This window comes from Leptodactylus fuscus, chromosome 3 (assembly GCF_031893055.1).
Source record: "Leptodactylus fuscus isolate aLepFus1 chromosome 3, aLepFus1.hap2, whole genome shotgun sequence".
Taxonomy (NCBI): domain Eukaryota; kingdom Metazoa; phylum Chordata; class Amphibia; order Anura; family Leptodactylidae; genus Leptodactylus; species Leptodactylus fuscus.
Window position 1 is genome coordinate 172,054,561 of NC_134267.1, and position 18,955 is coordinate 172,073,515.

The following is an 18,955-nucleotide window of genomic DNA, read 5'->3' on the forward strand; positions in this document are numbered from 1 at the left end:
CAACTCCCCCCCTCCCCCACACACACACACACTTTACTAGCTTTGTCAATGCCAAATATCCATTCGGACGTGCCAATAAAGCCTATTTGATTTGATAAGCTCACCACTTGTCAATGCGTTCGGTATTCCGTTCGGGGAATCCCCATGCGTACTTCCTGAATGGAATACCGAACGCAGATGTGAACCAGGCATTACTTGGCTCAATTTGAAGAAATCTACCTTTGCATTGGTTTTTGCCCAGTACTGCTCTCATTTTGACTCCTGGATTAAGTTTCTTAAATAATTTTCATGAATAATCCTGTTTGGCCAACGTCTAGAAGGCTCCTGAATTTTAAGCCACATAGGAAGAATTATATTGCATTTCAAGGCTTGTAACAAAATAGAAAAATTTGCACTCAGCCCCTATAGATAATACAGTCCAAATATAAGGTAAACTGGTGACTTACAGATTTTGTAGAGTCGGTGTTCAATTTAGAATCCAGATGGATGTACAGGAAAAAAAAGCTCTCTCCGGCTAGAGCTGCAGCACCATGCAAATAGAGGAAAAAGGAAATCCGGCACCCAAGACTCCAATGTGGTGGTGAAATTAAAACTTCATTTTTATTGAATTTATTTTAAAATATGGACATCTCAGATATTTATATAGTCCATGTGCAGAGGTGGTTTCTGACGCGTTTCGGCATGGCATGACTAAGGTGCTATAGCACCGAAACGTGTCAGCGTAGCAGAAACCACCTCTGCACATGGACTATATACATATCTGAGATGTCCATATTTTAAAAGAAATTCAATAAAAATGAAGTTTTAATTTCACCACCACATTGGAGTCTTGGGTGCCAGATTTCCTTTTTCCTCTATTTCAAGGCTTGCCATGCATTCAGGGGTTGTCCAGGTATTTTTAATTTATGGCCTATTCTTAGCATAGGCCATAAATATGTGATCGCAGGGATTCTGGCAGCCAGCACTGCATGTATGAACTGTATGAGACCACTCCTAACGCTCGTACTGTACACAGATAAATGCTGAAAGTGGATGGCTATGGTCCTTGTATAATAACTGGGCTCTTGTATTGCAGCTTTGCTCCCATTGACTTCACTTGAACCATGTCTTGGCCATCATGTTATCGCCCCACCTTCTCTTGCACATAACACGTGCATCCATACATTGCACAGGCCTGTATGCCCAATATCCCCCCCCCCCCCCTTGTTTTTTCTTATAAAATACTTACAAAAATATTCCAAAACATAGAATGAAATGAGATTACAAAAATATTCCAAAACATAGAATGAAATGAGATTCCATAGAGCTTTATGGTCACACTAGTAGTGTATTGTTTTAGTAACCTCTTCATGACATACCGATTATCAATCCAAGAGGTCCATAGGTGATGTCATGATGCCATACTCTTTCATATCCTGGTCTCCTTTAATGTAGGAGTCATCAATATATTCTGAAGTCTGGATTATACAGGTACCATTCCTTTACTATATGTATATCAACATACAGACATTGTAGCGCTATACTCTCCTTTCCATTACTGTTTCAGTAGCCTACCTGTGCATGTTTATCTTGTAGTTTGCGCTTTGACTCTGGAGATTATTTTTTCTCTTACGGTTAAGTGAAATTGTTCCTTAAAGAAAAGGAAAAACTGCCTGACTCCATATAACAGAAATAACCTGATCTTTTATGTTATTGCAGGGTCCACAGGAAATGTTCTGTCTTTCAGTGAGACAAGAGCTCATCAAGTAGTTCAGCAGAAGTCAGAACAGTTCATGCTGTACAACCAGAAACAGCTTACCAGAATATATCCATCAGCTTACAGGATAGACTCCAGTAACTTTAACCCTGTGCCGTACTGGAATGCTGGGATACAGTTAGGTATGTATTACCAGAACCTTCAAGTGTTGGCTTTGTTGTGTTCCAATGAATATTTTATTGCTGCAAATACTGATTTCTTGTTGCACTTGCATCAGACATAGTCTATTTATACCACAATAATAAAGCCAGGGGTGTAGCTATAGGTAGTTTCTACCAGGCCCTGGACCCTGAGGGGGGCCCCAAGGGTCCGTGTAACATATAAAATATACCACTATACTAAACAGCACAAGGTAGGTAAGTTACCATTACAGATTTTGCATTGGGGCCCACGAGTTTTAAGTTCTGCCTTTGTATAGAGCACTTTCTTTTTCAGATTTGGACGATGTTCACACTAGAGATTGCATCCCAATCTATTTAATAGAAGGATTAGAATTTATTTTGCAAAAATCTGCTATCAGTTTTTCATAGTTATTTGTAATTTGGTTTTTTAAATGTATATTTTCTTATCAGCATTTACAACTGTAAACCAAATAGGTTCTTCCCCTTGGAAAGCACTGGTCCCAGCTCTGGTTATTAAAGAAATTCTATGACACTATGGTATTGATGTGCTATGCTTAGAATAGGTCATCAATATCAGATTGGTGGAGATCTGATTCCTAGTACCCCTTCTGATCAGCTGTTTGACATGTCACTTGCCTGAGCACCATAGTCGTCACGACCATTGGTGATATCACCATATTGCAGCTCAGATCAATTGAAGTGACTATAATCTTCCTGCTCTGTTTTCTGCACATTTGATTTGTGCTATTTGTTTTGTTCTTTTAGGGATAGTTCACACGTGGGCAAAGGGGTGGATTTTTACAGCGGATTTTGCTTCAAAATCTGCCCCTTTACAATGGTGGTCTATGCAGACCGCCGGGCTTCTTTTTTCCGCTAGCGGCGGGCGGGTTTTGGTCGCGATGGTCGCGGCAGGCGGGTTTTAACCAAAGAGAGACGCGGCTCACCGCATCTCTCTCTGTGTCAAAATCCGCGTGGACGGTTCACATGTGAACTGACCCTTAGAGGGATTTGTCCACAAAATACATTTATGGTGTATCCAGAGAATACGCCATAAGTTCCTGTTTGATGTGGATCCTACCTCTGAGACCCCTTATCTCTAAAATAAGCCTCAGAGGCTCCAATGCCAACCTCTCCCTCTTCCTGAAATTCAACTCCAGACTGTCAGTAGTTATCATTAGTTTTTGCAGAAACTGCGTAGTTCTCTGATCTACGCTGTTTCTGTAAATCCCATAGAGGTGAATGGGAGCTACAGAAACATACTCCTTTAAGAAAAAAAAAAAAAAAAAAAGTATACAGTTGTATACATGCAGTTATAAGTAAAAAATGTTAAAATGAATTCCAGTTCTAAATTTATACTGTACAAATGGCACACATATACAATAGAAATCTGTGGTTATATTACAGGATATATCTTTGTAGATTGTTTACAGTGGTATATGTCTGATGCCGGCACTGGTGTGCATACGCTTTATACATTCAGATCTATACTGGAAAGTATCACTTTAATTATGTAAACTTCATTAATAATTGAGAATCATTATAATTTAAAAGCATCAAAGTCATCGTGATGCAGCTATAAAGGGAAACTGCGGCTTCTTCTCACTTACTTCTGTTCATTAATATTAATTTCGACATTGTTATTTAGGGAGAATATGTCATGAAGATACAATATGTGTCTTTGTAATAAAGTCTTGGATATCCATAACTTGGTAAATCCTGTTCCTGCTGGGTATACCTGTCCATAACTAAACAACAATAAGCAATGGACGTTGTGCTAGTACATTGTGCGCAGTCCTATTGTTCATACTGTGCTGGAGCTCTCGAGTCAGGGATATATTATATAAACCCCAGGAGCTTGTTCCTCCTTGAGAGATCCTCTGAAAATTTTGGTCATTCATCCTTGCTCTGTATACAACTTGATGGTTAATATAAGGCCAATGTGGCACTTCATAAACAAGCAGGGATGACAGTCTTTTCATTGATTCACACATGATTTGTATATGCCTGAATATTGTGACATTGATGCTTGTACAGCAGCTAGGGTTCACTCCAGGATCCTAATGTTCAGTACCATTTCCTGGTGTCAGCAGGTTTCTAGAGGTGTAAAGTAGACACAATATTGCAGACACTATATCGCTGCTTTGAGAGGAAGCAGCAATTTCCCCTGCAAGCTTAATAGGTCGTAACTAGAGATGAGCGAACAGTAAAATGTTCGAGATTCGATATTCGTTTCGAGTAGCCCCTCAATATTCAACTACTCGAATCGAATATCGAACCCTATTATGTCTATGGGGGGAAAATGCTCGTTTCAGGGGTAGGCAACATTCGATCAAATTATACTTACCAAGTCCACGAGTGAGGGTCGGGCTGGATCCTCCAAGAAGTGTTCTCCGTGCAGCGTCCCCACGGCATCTTCTGGCTCTGAATTCACTCTGCCAGGCATCGGGCCTGGGCAGAGCCGACTGCACATGCCCGCACTACATTCGAATAGCGAGTGGTACTCGATCAAGTACGAGTATTTCGAATACCGTAGTATTTGATCGAATACCTACTCGATCGAATACTACTTGCTCATCTCTAGTCGTAACCACTTAGTATCATGAAGTATAGCTTTTGTGCATATTGGATGGAGCGGCCATATATAGTGCATACTTGGTTTTCATTGTATAAGCTTCCACTGGTATATGGCACTATGTAACCTAGAAATCATACATTTCCCATGCCTCTGCATGTCACTATTCAGACCATATATGGAATCCTATGGAATACTGTGCCCCTAGTTTAAAGGGGCTCGATCATTGGGAAAAGTAATTTTTAGCTAAGCACATACTTGTATAGCCTTTAGAAAGGCTCTTTCACATTACTCGTACCTTTTGTATGTAAATTGCCCAGGAGGCTAATTAGCATATGAATAAAAAGAAAAACTGCCTAATTCAAAAACTACTGAGGCGATTGACATACAAAAGGTAAGTATGGGATATCCTTTCTAAAGGCTATGCAAGTATGTGCTTAGCTAAAAAAAATGTCTTTTCTCAGTGATAGAGCTCCTTTAAACTACAAATTGCAGTTACCAAACCTGAGGTTGTTCAGTTTGATAAAAAGACATTTTAAGGGTCACCCGATTTCCCAATGTACAAATATATCAATGGACAGTTCAGAGACCAGACAATGTGGAACTCACTGCCACAGGATGTGATAATGGTTGAGGTCTTGTTCAAGAGATAACAAGTTTAAGAGAGGCCTGGATGACTTTCTTGAAAGTAAAAATATCACATTATGGGTACTACGTTTTTGGGATGGGACACTGTCCGACAATATATTTTGGAAGGAATAAGCAATTTTTTTCCTAATATGGTTCAGTTGTCCACTTTCCTTCCTCTGGATCAACATAGTAGGTTTATATTTTAGACTTTATGGAATTGAGTCTTTATCCCACCTTATCAACTATGTCAGTGATGGTGCCGGAGAAGTACGCCTTGGTGTTTTGTTTTGTTTTTGGAAACTGACAGGGTTAGAATAGGATTATGAAGGCACTAAAGCATCCTTCCATAAGGACCTATGGGTGGTTTAGTGTCTGAAGCAGACACTCCTTTCCTTTTAAAATTCCGATCATGATGTAGCTGTGCTGATTGTGTTGGTTTCCATACCTCATCTTTCTGTTTGTCTTCACAGTGGCACTCAACTACCAGACAGAAGGACGCATGATGGAATTAAATCGTGCAAAATTCAAGGTGAACGGCAATTGTGGATACGTCCTTAAACCTCAGCAGATGTGTAAAGGTATGCCACCACTTTAATTGGGAGATCTGGGAGTAAACACATGCAAGGCACCTGTTCCTGTTATTTCTATTCCATTTAATAAGGTTGACCCATGAATGAGATGGTGCTGAAACATGGCACAAGACAGCATTTACTGCGTAACTTGACAGCATGTCTCCATGAAAGCTGCCTGCACAGATAATTGAATTTGCTGACAGAAAAAAATGGCAAATGTCAGTTATGATGCTTTTACATGCCATTTATTTACTGTTAGCTGTAAGTTCAGACCTGCATTTAACTAAAAAGTATCTGATACAGATACTCACAATGATCTCATATGATCTCGATATTAAACAAATATCACTGAAATAAATCATAAACTGTAACTTTTATTATTCTATATTCTACACAATATAGCCTGCTGTATACGTCCTCTGATTTTGTTTGTTTTTTATATATAGTCTGTGTATATTAAGGAATATATAAACTCACTGTAATGTTTAAGGATTTAAAAAGATAATTGTATTAACACCTACAAAAACAAATAATAATAATTATCTATCTATCTATCTATCTATCTATCTATCTATCTGTGTTAGATTTTCTGTGTGTTCCTCTTGAGACAATCTCAAGAACCTAGTTCAAGGGGGATTTTACCTTACATGAGATCTGAGTATTCTTGTAAAAGGCCTTAAGTCTGAGAATGAATGCCAACAAAAGAATTATCCATAGAAACATTAAACTTCAAAGCTGACATCTAAATGGTAGTTTTTGGTAAAAATTTACATGTAAAAAAGTTTCTTAAAACTTTCTGCTGCAAGAAGACTCTCAGTGGACATGCCTGAGGACTTGTGAGTGTCAGGATTACCCGCCTCTCTTCAGGAGACATGACTTATTCCCTGATGGAAGAACGTTCCATCTGGCATTGAGAGCAATACAGCCTCAAGGAGGAACTACATTCTTCAAATAAATATAGCTATGAAAATAGTTACCATAGTATAAAGTCGCCATTTTTATTTACCATGATATTTCCTCTTCATCCATGATAGAACAGGTCAATGGAAGAGCAGATATAGCAATCACCTTTTGCAGCCTAAATTATTGATGAAAAAGCAGAAATTTTTTCATAGAAAGGATGAAAATTGTTCATTACATAAACAGTTTAAGAATTCTTGCAGGAATCCTGGACACATAGACACATAGAGGTTTAAAGGAAGTAACCCTGAATGTTATACCATGGATGTTGTCACATAGATTGGCATTCCCAGACAAGTGCCACAATAAGGTTATGTACAAAGAGCTTTTATACTTTTGTTTGTTTGGGAGTAAAGTTCATTATTATGTAGACTACAGTAATATGAAATATCAGTTTTATCCATTTACTATACACTAATATGTATTTTCTCATTCTATAGGTGTGTTTAATCCATTCTCTGGCGACCCTCTACCAGCCAGCCCTAAAAAGCAGCTTATCCTAAAAGTTATTAGTGGTCAGCAGCTACCAAAACCTCCAGATTCCATGCTTGGCGACAGAGGAGAAGTAAGAAAACATGTCCATACACAGAAAACCTTTCTGTTTTCTTCTGTTGTCAATCAACAATTGATTTTCCTATAGGTTGTATATTTTATCAGCATGGGGTATGAGCTATAGCTAAGATCTCTGACTTTTGCTTAAAGAAACAAAACTGAGTTGAGTCAGTCTAAATGTATGTACAAATAGTCTGTCATTTGGAAAATGTTAAATGATCTCATAAATCATGTGCCTGTATGGAAATCTATGAGCTGGAATAAATGATCAATAGGTCAATCTTCTCACAATGCCCCCTTACAGGGATGTGGCAAGGCAGCATAAAAAGAAAAATGGTACAAATGTTTGTACAAAAACCTGACTTGAAATCTGTGACCTTGTATACCAGAAAAATGACATACAGTGCATAATAAACCTGTAACTATGTATATAGAAATATCCCAACTAAACTCGTCCACCTGTGATTTATTAAAATATGTAAAGGCCTCAATAAGTAACAAATAGAAAATTACAAGGAAGTAAAAGTATTTCAATGCAGGACACTACTATATCTGTTATTATATGGATTATATCACAATGTAGATACTATGTGACTTCTATATACAGTACTTTATATTTCCGAATATTACGTGTGTTGTACATATGGCTATACGATGAGCGGAAAACGACACTGAATCGTGTAATATGACAGTAAAGGCTGTGCATTTATAGGCTCTTATTGTGTATTACCTCCATAGATCATTGATCCCTTTGTGGAAGTGGAAATCATTGGCCTACCTGTGGATTGCTGTAAAGAACAAACTCGTGTGGTTGATGACAATGGTCAGTAATGGCGGCTTTTAGTATTCTTGCCAGACATAAATTCTGTGTGCTTCATTGAGTATGTTAGGTAGATACAAATGATTTTTTTCTTTGTTGTACTGTTATTTTCCAATTTATAGGAGATGTTATTTATTGTTAATTAAGTATGATTATTGCTATTTCAGTAACACGCTAAATAATTTCATGTATCTTTCAGTTTAGTTTAGGCTGGAGCTATCGTGACACCTAAAACTCATAGTGTACCTATTGTTCTATGGTTTCACTATATATCATGTTGGACAAACAAGTGTTTGGTTAACACATTACTTATGAATCGAGATGAAAGGCCAAGGCCACAGATTGTGGAAAAGCTGCTTTTTTGTTGTTGATTTTGCTGAGTTTTCTTGAGAAAAAGTTAAGAGTGACTTGAAAAAAATGGGAAATATAAAGAAACCATCTTATTTCCCCCTTCTGTTAATTCCACTCCCAGTTTTGCCTAAAAAAAAAAAAGTAGCAAAATCTGCAACAAAAAATGCAGCTTTTCTTCATTGTGGGGCCTTGGCCTAAAGATCTTCATTTTTTTTTTTTTTTTTAACATCATCACTCGGCTTCATTAAAATCAATTTACATTAATGGGGGTATTCACATATGGTATTTTTGCATGTTTTCACAGATCATTCAGTAGACTCAATTTATGGGTCTATGACAGATCCACAGATGCAAAATGGCCATGAAAAATGTCCCTTTGACATGGCTGTGATTCCTCTAAGAAACTATCAGTATAGATTAGGTTATGTCGGGTTAGGTATTTGCTTTTGACTGGTGTCTTCAGAGCATTGTGCCTCTTTGGCTTCTGTTGAATTCTCCTAGTTTTATTTGGGAGAGGCCATGTCGGGATGTTATAGTCTACGGTCTGACATTGCCTTTACTGAGTAAAAATGCATCTGCAGCTAATTCTTAGGGATATCAGCTCTTGTATCTCACAGAATCCCTTCTTTTGACATGTCTCTTGGTGACTTCTCAGGAGAAGTAGAAAGGTGTAAATTTACTTTAAGGAACTTCATGCGATGGCATATACTTAGTCACTGCACTTGATTGGTGAGATCCTGATTGATAGCTCTATGTACTAATAAAGCATGCCACTAAGGAGAAGGTAATGAGGTTCTTGTACTGCTTTTTGCAGCTGTGTTTTAAATCCTTCAAATTTACTTCCTTGTCAGACAAAATTACGGAATGTCATTTGGAGATGGAGACATTAGGTACAGCACACTGCCTCCTCATTCATTAAAAGTAACAAGATAATATACCGTACGTGGTTTCTGCAGTCATGGCTTGAAGCTTACTAAAAAAGCTTGGTATTCAAATACTTCGGCATACCTGAGTCCAGCTGCTTTCTGCCTGACTTACAGTATGTGCTGACTGACTATAAAGCCTCATGTCATTTGTATGCAGAAGTATTGGCACCCTCTTCTGTTATCCGGGAATTATATAAAAGAAGAGAACACACTGGTCACATCTACATTGGAGACTCCATTAGGAGAGACTGTCACAGATCCCTTCAGAAGTGGCAGATGACATAGAGCAGTGTATTGTGCAATTTTATTTAGTAAAATATGAGGTGACATGATATAAATAAGAAGTACCCTTTATAGTCAGTGGTGTCCATTGAGCGCCGTTGGTATCAATCATGTCAAGGATCTGACATTTTTGTTGTTTTGCTCCCGTGATCAAACAGAGGAACAGAAATAAACTGCACAGATGTGAACAGAGCCTTTGCTGTATTTGGCTGTGTGATCAATGGGGGATGCAAACATAAGGAATAATCTGTACTGGAGTTCTGCCAACTAAGGAGGACAGCATGTCTTGTAAAATAGGAAACAGCCTGATGAGTTCTGTACACATTATGTAGAAGAATTTGCACGTAGTCTATATCATATTATCAAGAATTGCCCGTGCCAACACCTTTCTATTGATATGTATCTGTGCAAGTATAATTTATATTATTTATATTGTATGTTTCAGGTTTCAATCCCGTCTGGGAGGAGACCCTCACCTTTACTGTCCACATGCCAGAAATAGCCCTGGTCAGATTTTTAGTATGGGACCATGATCCAATTGGACGGGATTTTGTTGGACAGAGGACAGTGGCCTTTAGCAGTCTAATGCCTGGTATGATCAATGTTTTTCATACTTTTAACTCGTCTCTTTTAAATGTATCTATTATAGAGTGTTTAGGATCAGAATATTGATGGTCGGTTGCTAGGATAGGCATAAGCATCACCTTAGAGAAAGTCTAACAATCTGCACCATCACTGATCAACTAAGTTGCAGTGCTCTACTGCTCATTGTATACTCCGAACTATCTAGCTGCAGAACATCTACTTAGTAGTGGCAGCTTCATCCCTTATCTTCCTATATCCCATTGTTACCATAGGTCATCAATAGCAAGTCGTTGGGAGTCTGACTCTCTGTACCCTCGCAGAGAGGGTGAAGGGGTTGACGTGCTCTGTGTTGTATACATCGGTCCATGTATCTGCACATCATCTATCTATTTGCATTCACATAAATGGATAGATACAGGATGGGCACAATGCAGTCATTATCAGCAATGGGGCATGTCTTAGACTACTGACCAGACTTAGTACTGACCAGTTGGCTGTTAAGGCTAGGTTCACACCTGCACCCGATTTCTGTTCGGAGATTCCGTTCCCCATTTTGTTGGAAAAATGCAGAAAAGTCCTGCTAGCAGCACTTTTCTCTTTGCATTTTTCAGGTAGAAACCTTGCGGACCCCATTATAGTCTATGTCCCCAAGCAGACCTAAAGAATTGAAACCCAAACACAGGTGTGAACATAGCATAAGGTGTAAACCAGGGACATGAAAATGGAGGAACTGCAGCAGAAAGACTAAAAAGGAGGGAATAGCGTATCGTAACTTCACTATTAGTATTCAATGTGAAATGTCTATCGAGATGCTGCAAATTTTAAGAAACCTTCTATTAGTTTAACAGATCGTAGCCTACTTTTTTTTTTAATAGGTAATATTAGCTTGAGCTGTTATTGATATGAAGTGTTCTGTTAATTGGACTGTATATATTGTATATACTCCCTAACTGTACAGTGTTAATAAACTCAATTCAGATGGAAAGAGGTCATATGGATTCAATCAGATTGTAATATTTCTATATACTGTAAAAAGCCCCAGTTATCTCCATACTGACATTCTTAGAGGTCAGCTGCCAATCTAGAGAATTATCATAGTGACAATCTCTGTGGTGCATTGTGTCTCTGAGCATGGTGTGACATTATTATTATTTGGATTCGTCTGGCAGGATACCGACATGTTTATTTGGAAGGGTTGACGGAAGCTTCCATATTTGTCCATGTCACAATAAATGAGATATATGGGAAGGTAAGCAAATGTATTTCAATATCCACTCTTAAGCAGGGCCCAGGTCAGTAAAGTCCTTTCCGCTTGCATAGATATCTTTAGATCAGAAGGCTGGATAGATTGCAATTATAAAATATTTCAGGACAGCCATGTAGAAGCGCTGCTTTAACAAGTCTGAGTGGGATCGCATTTCACTCCGGCTAATGAAAGGCTTTTCATATTGAGATGCCGGCCAGCTTTACTGCAGACTGCACAGATATTTTGTTCATTAACTGGTGGTTAGAATTTTATTATTGGTGTTTTCCATCTTATTAGGCTTTCTTCTATGATGAATTTCCAATGAATGTAACTACCTAGCTGGGATGTAATGTCATTTTTTTTTTGCAGATAAATTTTAAATCCATTGAGCTATGGATTTCCTTTCATTGGTGCTTAAATTATATGCCTGCTGACATGCCATTTATTCCAGGAGCTCAAATTTGTATTTTTCTTTCCATTTCAGTGGAGTCCTTTAATCCTCAATCCCAGTTATACTATATTGCACTTTCTAGGAGCCACAAAGGTAGACCCATGATACTTGCTGAGTGCCAATTACCTGTCGCATGACAAAGTAATGTATCATCAAACATCAGCCCCCATTCAAGCATGGATAAACTGAGAATTGTGTGCTTGTGGCGACATCATGCATACAGTTCTTATTGTATGCATAAAATTCATACGTCTTGTAAACCTGTGTGATTTCTACTTGGACAATAAATACCAAGATGGTTTTACAGGTCATGGTGTATCACTGCTCATGCATGTATCAGGCTTGTATTCAGCTGAAACTTCCATCTGTGTTGGTCATCCTTATATTAGTGTAGTCCTATGACTTCAATAAAAAGTTTCTTCTAAGTTTATTTTTCTTCTTTTATGTCTTCAGAACAGGCAATTCATTGGGCTTAAAGGGCTTTTCAATAAAAGTACAAAGCATGGTTCGGTGGAGAGTAATGGTCACATACGAAAGCGATCAATTGGAGACCGAATTTTGAGGCGCACTGCCAGTGCACCTGCCAAGGGCAGAAAGAAGACTAAGATGGTATTTCAAGAGTCAACAGAGAGTAAAGACTTTCCATGTGAGGTTTCTGGTTCTAAGGAGAAAGATGTTGTTATGAGAAGAACATCCAGAAGCCTACAGGCAAGACCTGTTTCAATGCCAGTGGACAAGTTTCTTTTTGGGGCCTTAGAACCTTCTACATCAGAGTCTTCTAAAGATACCAAAATAAATGACATAGCATCAGGTAATCTAACCATTTATTACATGCCACAATTGTAGAAAAAAAAGTCATGTTGTATACTGATCTGTTGCTCTAAACTCTAGAAAAATGAATTTGAGGTTTTCAGTATACTTGGTAATGAAACTATAAAAGTCCACTTGTTGCTCCACCATGACCTTTGTTAAGTGAGTGTGTAGTTGATTAGGTTCAGCACTATATGGCAACCATTATCACAACACGGTAGCCTAGTAATCCAGTTGCCAGGCTAAGAACCTTTGGGTCACATCACCCTTCACCCGTTTTAAAATAAAACCATAAAAACATGTATGTAAATTATACCTATCGTGCACGGTGGGCAGTCATGCCCGGTCCGACGCCATCTTTTGGCACACCTTCCTCTTCTTTCTTCTTCTTTCGGCGACGCCCCCCCCGTTCCTGGCTCTTCTCCGACTTCATCGTCCTCTTCTTCCGGCGGGATTAGTTCAAATCCGGCGTTGCTGAAAGAAGAGGAAGGCTTTCAAAGGCTGTTCACGCATATGTAGGGCTCAAACAAATAATTTTGCTGATAGAGACCCTTTAAATATGTAATATGCAAATATGCCACCATTTTAGAAATAAGATGTGGAAAAAACATCCATTTTTGTATCTTGACCTATTGGTGCTAAACCACAATTATATAAAATGAATATGAAATCCTTAGTGCATATTTTAAAGAAATTATATAAACTTTCCTGGCACTTCATGGTAAAATAGTACCATGCCAGCAAAGCAGAATGGATAGGTTTTCCAGGACTCACCAATATTAGATCAATACGGATCCAACTCCCTACAGGAATGTGGAAGCACTGCAGCCTGTTTACCAGGAACAATGAGGCTTTACATGGTACTGGAGCTCTATCCCATTTGAAGAGAGTGTTTCACCACCTCCACCATATCCAATTCTTTGCAGCCTTTAATTCGATTGCAGTTCAAGTTTTGTCTTTAACCCCCACCATACCCTAACAATCAGTGACATTTTTGTGTCTGAGATTCCAGTTAGGTGCTATACTATCTAGTGAATGGTTTTAGGCAGGAGCAAGTATATTGCTGAACACTGACAGTGTTTGCCTCTGCTTGGACAGTGTCAGAGAGGTCTTGATCACGTCCTCTTGCAGTCTCCTGTCTGAGCCCACCCGCTTGACAGTAGAGAGAGGCTAATTAACATATCAGGTACCAAAACGAACAGCACTGATTGCTCAGGATTGTTGGGAGTTAGAGTAAAAATTCCATTTGTGGAGTTGTGTCTATTAATGGATGGAAAGAGCTAGAATACATATCAGTTTCTGTAACTTCTATTGGTTTCATTGTAAAAGTGGCTGCACTTGCCCAATAGTCTCCTAAAATGAGGCTTGTGGGGTTTCAGCTTCTGAACCTTCTGCAAATTATGATATCTTATCTGATTCACTGGGACCTACAGAAGACATGTAGTGTGTATAGTGATCTGTAGCTTGGTCAGAATGATCATTTCTTACATTTGGTATCTTGATTAATGTAAAATATTGTCCTAATAACTAAATTGTTATTCTAATTTTGCACACTTATGGCATAGCCAGGATATGTAGTACATGTCCCATATTTGCAGGTCCCACGTCTATCTCAAGAAAGGAAGTCTCCGACCGAATAGTCTTGGTGTACTTTACATTCAATGCAGCTGTGAGACAGGAGTCCCTGGTACCTGAACCAAGATAGATGCGTATCAGGAAGTTGGGACTCAAATCCATGGGATATCTTATGCATATCTTGTGCATACACCATCAATGTCCCAAATGCGAATACCCCATTAAACCATGGCAAAAATAAAATAGCATACTGTACTGCATAGATGTACATAGGAGGGAGGACCAAGAGAGAACCAGCATACAACTCCTTTCCTGAATATTTGAATTTATGGCTAAGGTAGCAAATTGAATGTTTGCCCCTTATGCCTGCTGTATTAAATTACTTTAAGCATACTGATGTTATATGTATATCAATTGTATTGACTAGTTGAATTAGATACACGAAATTGACTCCCCAGTTCGCTGATTTGATGATCCATAGAATACAGTGGTAGAATCACTATGTTGAATTAGTTCTTCAATGCACCCTAATGGTCTGTATAACATCCAAATTCATATTGTGTGGATAATTCTATCTAACCATTAGGTTGGCTGAATTTATGAAGTTGGTCAGTATCATGCTCGAAAGTACTAGCATTGTCATAGCTGGTGTATCTAATGACATTATTCCTATCGGAGAAGTGAATTTTTGTGTGTTAACTTTGTATTATATTGTAACAGACTTATTTTGTTTTCTAGTACAAATCTAATTAGGAAACTACTAAAGGTAACAATGTATTCAGTGTGGTATTTCATTACCATTGCTTCCAGGAATGATTACATCTCAAACTGGATGTGATTCATTTGATGGATAATATCGAATGATGGCAACATGGTGTGATCGTGTCTTGTCATTTCATACCAGAAGTTGTCTGCACAATGCACGGAACCATATTGATTGTATGTTGTCACACCATTTTACCATGTATACATAACCCATACATCTGTTTCCTACAATGAATTCCAACTCTCTTTATGTGAACCATGTCTAATTTTCCTTTCATCTTTCCTCATAGGAAACAAGGAAAATAAGAAAGACCGATCAATTCCGAAAGAACCAATGCTTGAATATACCCAGAATCCTGCATGTCTTCCCAAAAACCCATGCCAGGCTATTGCTACAGCCAATGGACATGTTGTACATAAAAGATGGCGGAGTTTACACTTAGACTATGGGAAAAAAAGTGATGATATTAAAGAGTTTAATGACACATTTACTAGTGAATCTGGAGATGAAAGGGATGAAATAAAACCATTAAGTCCTATTGTTGAAGATCCTACACAAAAAACATCATTGGATTCTTTTTGCCAAACAGGATTGGCAACCTCTCAAGACAAATTCAGTGAAATAATGTCTGTCACAGAATTGTCAACTTCTGTCTGCACCGACACGAACAATTTACAATCTACGGCGGTTATTATGGACAATGATATATCCTGCATGATAAATGAGGTTCCCTCTATAAATGACAGTGAACTTGGCAGCTCAATATCAGCAATGATAAGGAACTTTGAAGTGACCGATGAGAAAACTAGCTTGACTTGTGTCTCGAGTTTAAATGATATTAATAGTCACACAAAGATGTCTGGATTTTCTGAAATATTTACACCTGCCATCTCAACACCAAAAAAGCACTCCTCGGTGCCAAAACATGTGGAACGACTATTATATCCAGTAAATGATACTACAGTTTTCTCTAGCCCAGAAACAACAGAATATTCAATGTACACAATTATACAGGAAGAAGACCTGAGTGGAAAAACACTGATGGATGCCAACACTATTAGAGTAAAAGACAGATCCATCGATGAGTCCAGAAAGTCACCATGCCAGCAAGCATATCCTGAAATAAAGCCAAAACCTTCAAAGGTTGTATATCCCGAAATTAAGCCAAAACCCACAAATATCCGTCCAGCGAGCATGGACAATCTTTTGAGCTCATCTACTATTCAATATACAAACTGTCTAACCAATAGAATACCTTCAGAGCCTTCTAACAAATTTCCTACTGGTGGTCCAGTTGAATTTCAGAAAGCATCTCAGGGTCTACAAAATATTTCTCAAAGCTTTCAAAAGAAAGACTTTAAACATATGTCATCACATCTGCCCTACCAGAACAACTTCAGCAACTTGGAAAAATTAAATCCAAGTGCTAATTCTTTAGGAAACTATCATATATACCAAAGGAGTGACCATGAACAACAGGGTAAAAATTCTAATGCACTAAAGGACTCCAAATATTTTGCCCACAGAGCCAGCTTGCACGCTCCTCATGTGCCAAAACAGGCAAGTTCAAGTACATGCCCAACCCAAGGAACAAAACAACCCAGTTCAAGCAAGTCAAAAAGCCTTGGAGACCTTACCTCAGAAGACATATCTTGCAACTTTGATAGCAAGTACAAACGGATAAATAGGGGCTTTCTTTTGTCTGGCAATTCTGAGGACAGAAAATCTCTGGCACAATCTAAACATCAGTCTACGGATGCATTAACTGAGCAGTTACGGAGACTGATGTCGTATGAGCAGGAAGATTACGGTAAACCATCACTCTATGAGGAGGATGAGTGGGACAAACCTAAACCTCTAGCACGGAAACTGTCTTCTAGAAGTCAAAGCAGAGTGAGAAACATTGCTAACCGTGCCAAGGAAAAACAAGAGGCCATCAAACTAAAACAAAATGGCCAATTTCCAAGTGGAGTCGTCCTAAGGAACAAACCACCCACAGCTTGTCCGCCTGTAAACAGACATTCCACTGGTTCGTACATAGCAGGGTACTGTAATAACTTCACCAGAGAGGGCTTAGAAGGCAGGGGTATTCCAGAGGGTGCATGTTCTTCCCAAACCTATAGACATAATGACCAGTTTTGCATAGATAGTTTCACATATCAGACTGAGCCGTGCAATACTGAAGAACCAGAAGTCTATTTCCTACTGAGATTGTAAATTGTATATAGGTCTTAATTCAATGTTGTTTACAAGATGTTTGATTTTATCAGAACATTTTATTAGAGAATAATTTCCAAAAGATCTAGACATATGGCTATCATGATAAGTCTTCCTTTAGTTTCTCAGCTGCTCTTACCATCAGCGTCTGTAAATACACTCTTGGACTTTTTTCACTTATAATTTTTCATTTTAAGTTACATTGGGTATAAACAGGGAAATATGTGCATGCGGTCTTAACATAATTCAGTGTAACATGCATGTACATTACATTCTTGGGAAGCAATCCTGTAAATCGGCACACATCAGCAAATGCTATTGCAATAAAAAAAAACTGGATTTCCCTATTTTTGTTACTCTTACTTGGTATTTCTTTAATTCTGTAAAGTAAGTAATATACTGTATATAATATGTAATCTTTTACTGGAGAATGTTTTTTAACTGTGCGATAGATTTATATGAAGTTGGAGAACTAAATATTGAATCCATGTGTATAGTAGATGAAGTCTGCAGTGAACCAACACTGCATTCGTATCATTGGAAGTGAATAATCATTATTCAATGCCGGGTCCCTAAGGAGACAGAGTTATCACAAAGCAGATAAGAACATGAAGAATTACAGAAGCTGCAGGATGCAAGTTAATTCATTGGATGCTATGTATTTGGTGTGGCTCCTGCTGATTTCTTTCTTGTGTTTTCTCTACTTCTCATCATGCTTGGGGACTTGAGATTCGATAATAGTGTGTCATTAAAATGAAGAGAGTAATCGAGAACTATGAGATGTCTTCATGATAAAATGTTCAGTTTTATTTTAAAGGGAACACATGAGAGCATCCTTATATTACCACTGAGCGTCCATGTCATTCAGTATTTTTTGTGTATGAAAATAGAAGACAGCAAATGTAATCAGACGAATGAACACAAGGAACCTTGTTATTAAAAAGATGTCCAATCTGGTGTACCCATCCAGTGTGCACTTGCATTTGTGTGCCTGATCAAATTCTGCAAAGTGGTTGTGTAAGATTAGAAAACAATAAAAGGATGGGTTTTTTTACCTTAAGAGTTACTCTTTCAATGGACTGTGTGGGCTATTGCAGTTCAGTCTCATGGACTGTGTGGGCTATTGCAGTTCAGTCTCATCCTATTGAATACAGGTATGGCCCGGTTCACATCTGCACTCGAGCATTCCGTTCTCCTTTCCACTTTAAAAGAGTGAAGAGAAAAGTCCTGCAAGCAAAACCCATCTTTCTGCATTTCATGGGTGGGAACCCGGCAGACCCCATTATAGTCTATAGGGTCTGCAGGTAACCGCTTTTAAAGCAGATTATGCCTTATGTGAGGCACACAGAGGGTTAATGTGATGGACATGATGGGGTTAACTGCTATTACTATGAGGCACATGGAGTAACTAACCTGTTACACATGATCATGCACATGATCATGATGTCTCAGTTAATGTAATTTCAATGGTATCTATTTTAATTTTTGAAATTTTCCAGTAGCTGCTGCATTTCCCCCCTAGGCTTATATTCGAGTCAATAAGTTTTCCCAGTTTTTTGTGGTAAAATTAGTGACCTTGGCTTATATTCGGGTCAGCTTATACTCAAGTACATACAGTAGTTTGATCCTACTTCAGCTTGTGACTAGTCACGGGTTAACCTCACAAGATTCATTTCATAAACCTTTGTGAGTTTCATCTGCAGGTTTTGTTTTGACCAGTAAGCAAGTTGAGTTCCCATTCAGAAGTTGGGATTGCGTGGAG

At 38.4% G+C, this 18,955-nt stretch overlaps 1 protein-coding gene across 5 annotated transcripts in view; it reads left to right on the forward strand.

Moving 5' to 3' along the window:
- Positions 1–17,564, forward strand: part of PLCH1 (phospholipase C eta 1) — a 209,383-nt gene extending 191,819 nt beyond the window's left edge. For 3 of the 5 annotated variants that reach the window (XM_075268765.1, XM_075268767.1, XM_075268764.1), the window contains 9 exons: positions 1,699–1,878; positions 5,551–5,658; positions 7,053–7,177; positions 7,903–7,987; positions 9,989–10,135; positions 11,298–11,377; positions 11,859–11,918; positions 12,279–12,636; positions 15,266–17,564. In XM_075268765.1, coding sequence (XP_075124866.1) covers positions 1,699–1,878; positions 5,551–5,658; positions 7,053–7,177; positions 7,903–7,987; positions 9,989–10,135; positions 11,298–11,377; positions 11,859–11,918; positions 12,279–12,636; positions 15,266–17,193 — 3,071 coding nt within the window. In that variant the 3' untranslated portion in view covers positions 17,194–17,564. Of the gene's footprint in view, positions 1–1,698; positions 1,879–5,550; positions 5,659–7,052; positions 7,178–7,902; positions 7,988–9,988; positions 10,136–11,297; positions 11,378–11,858; positions 11,919–12,278; positions 12,637–14,948; positions 14,977–15,265 lie in introns of all 5 variants that reach the window. The other 2 variants (XM_075268769.1, XM_075268768.1) reach the window with 2 other exon arrangements.
- The last annotated feature ends 1,391 nt before the right edge of the window (positions 17,565–18,955 follow it).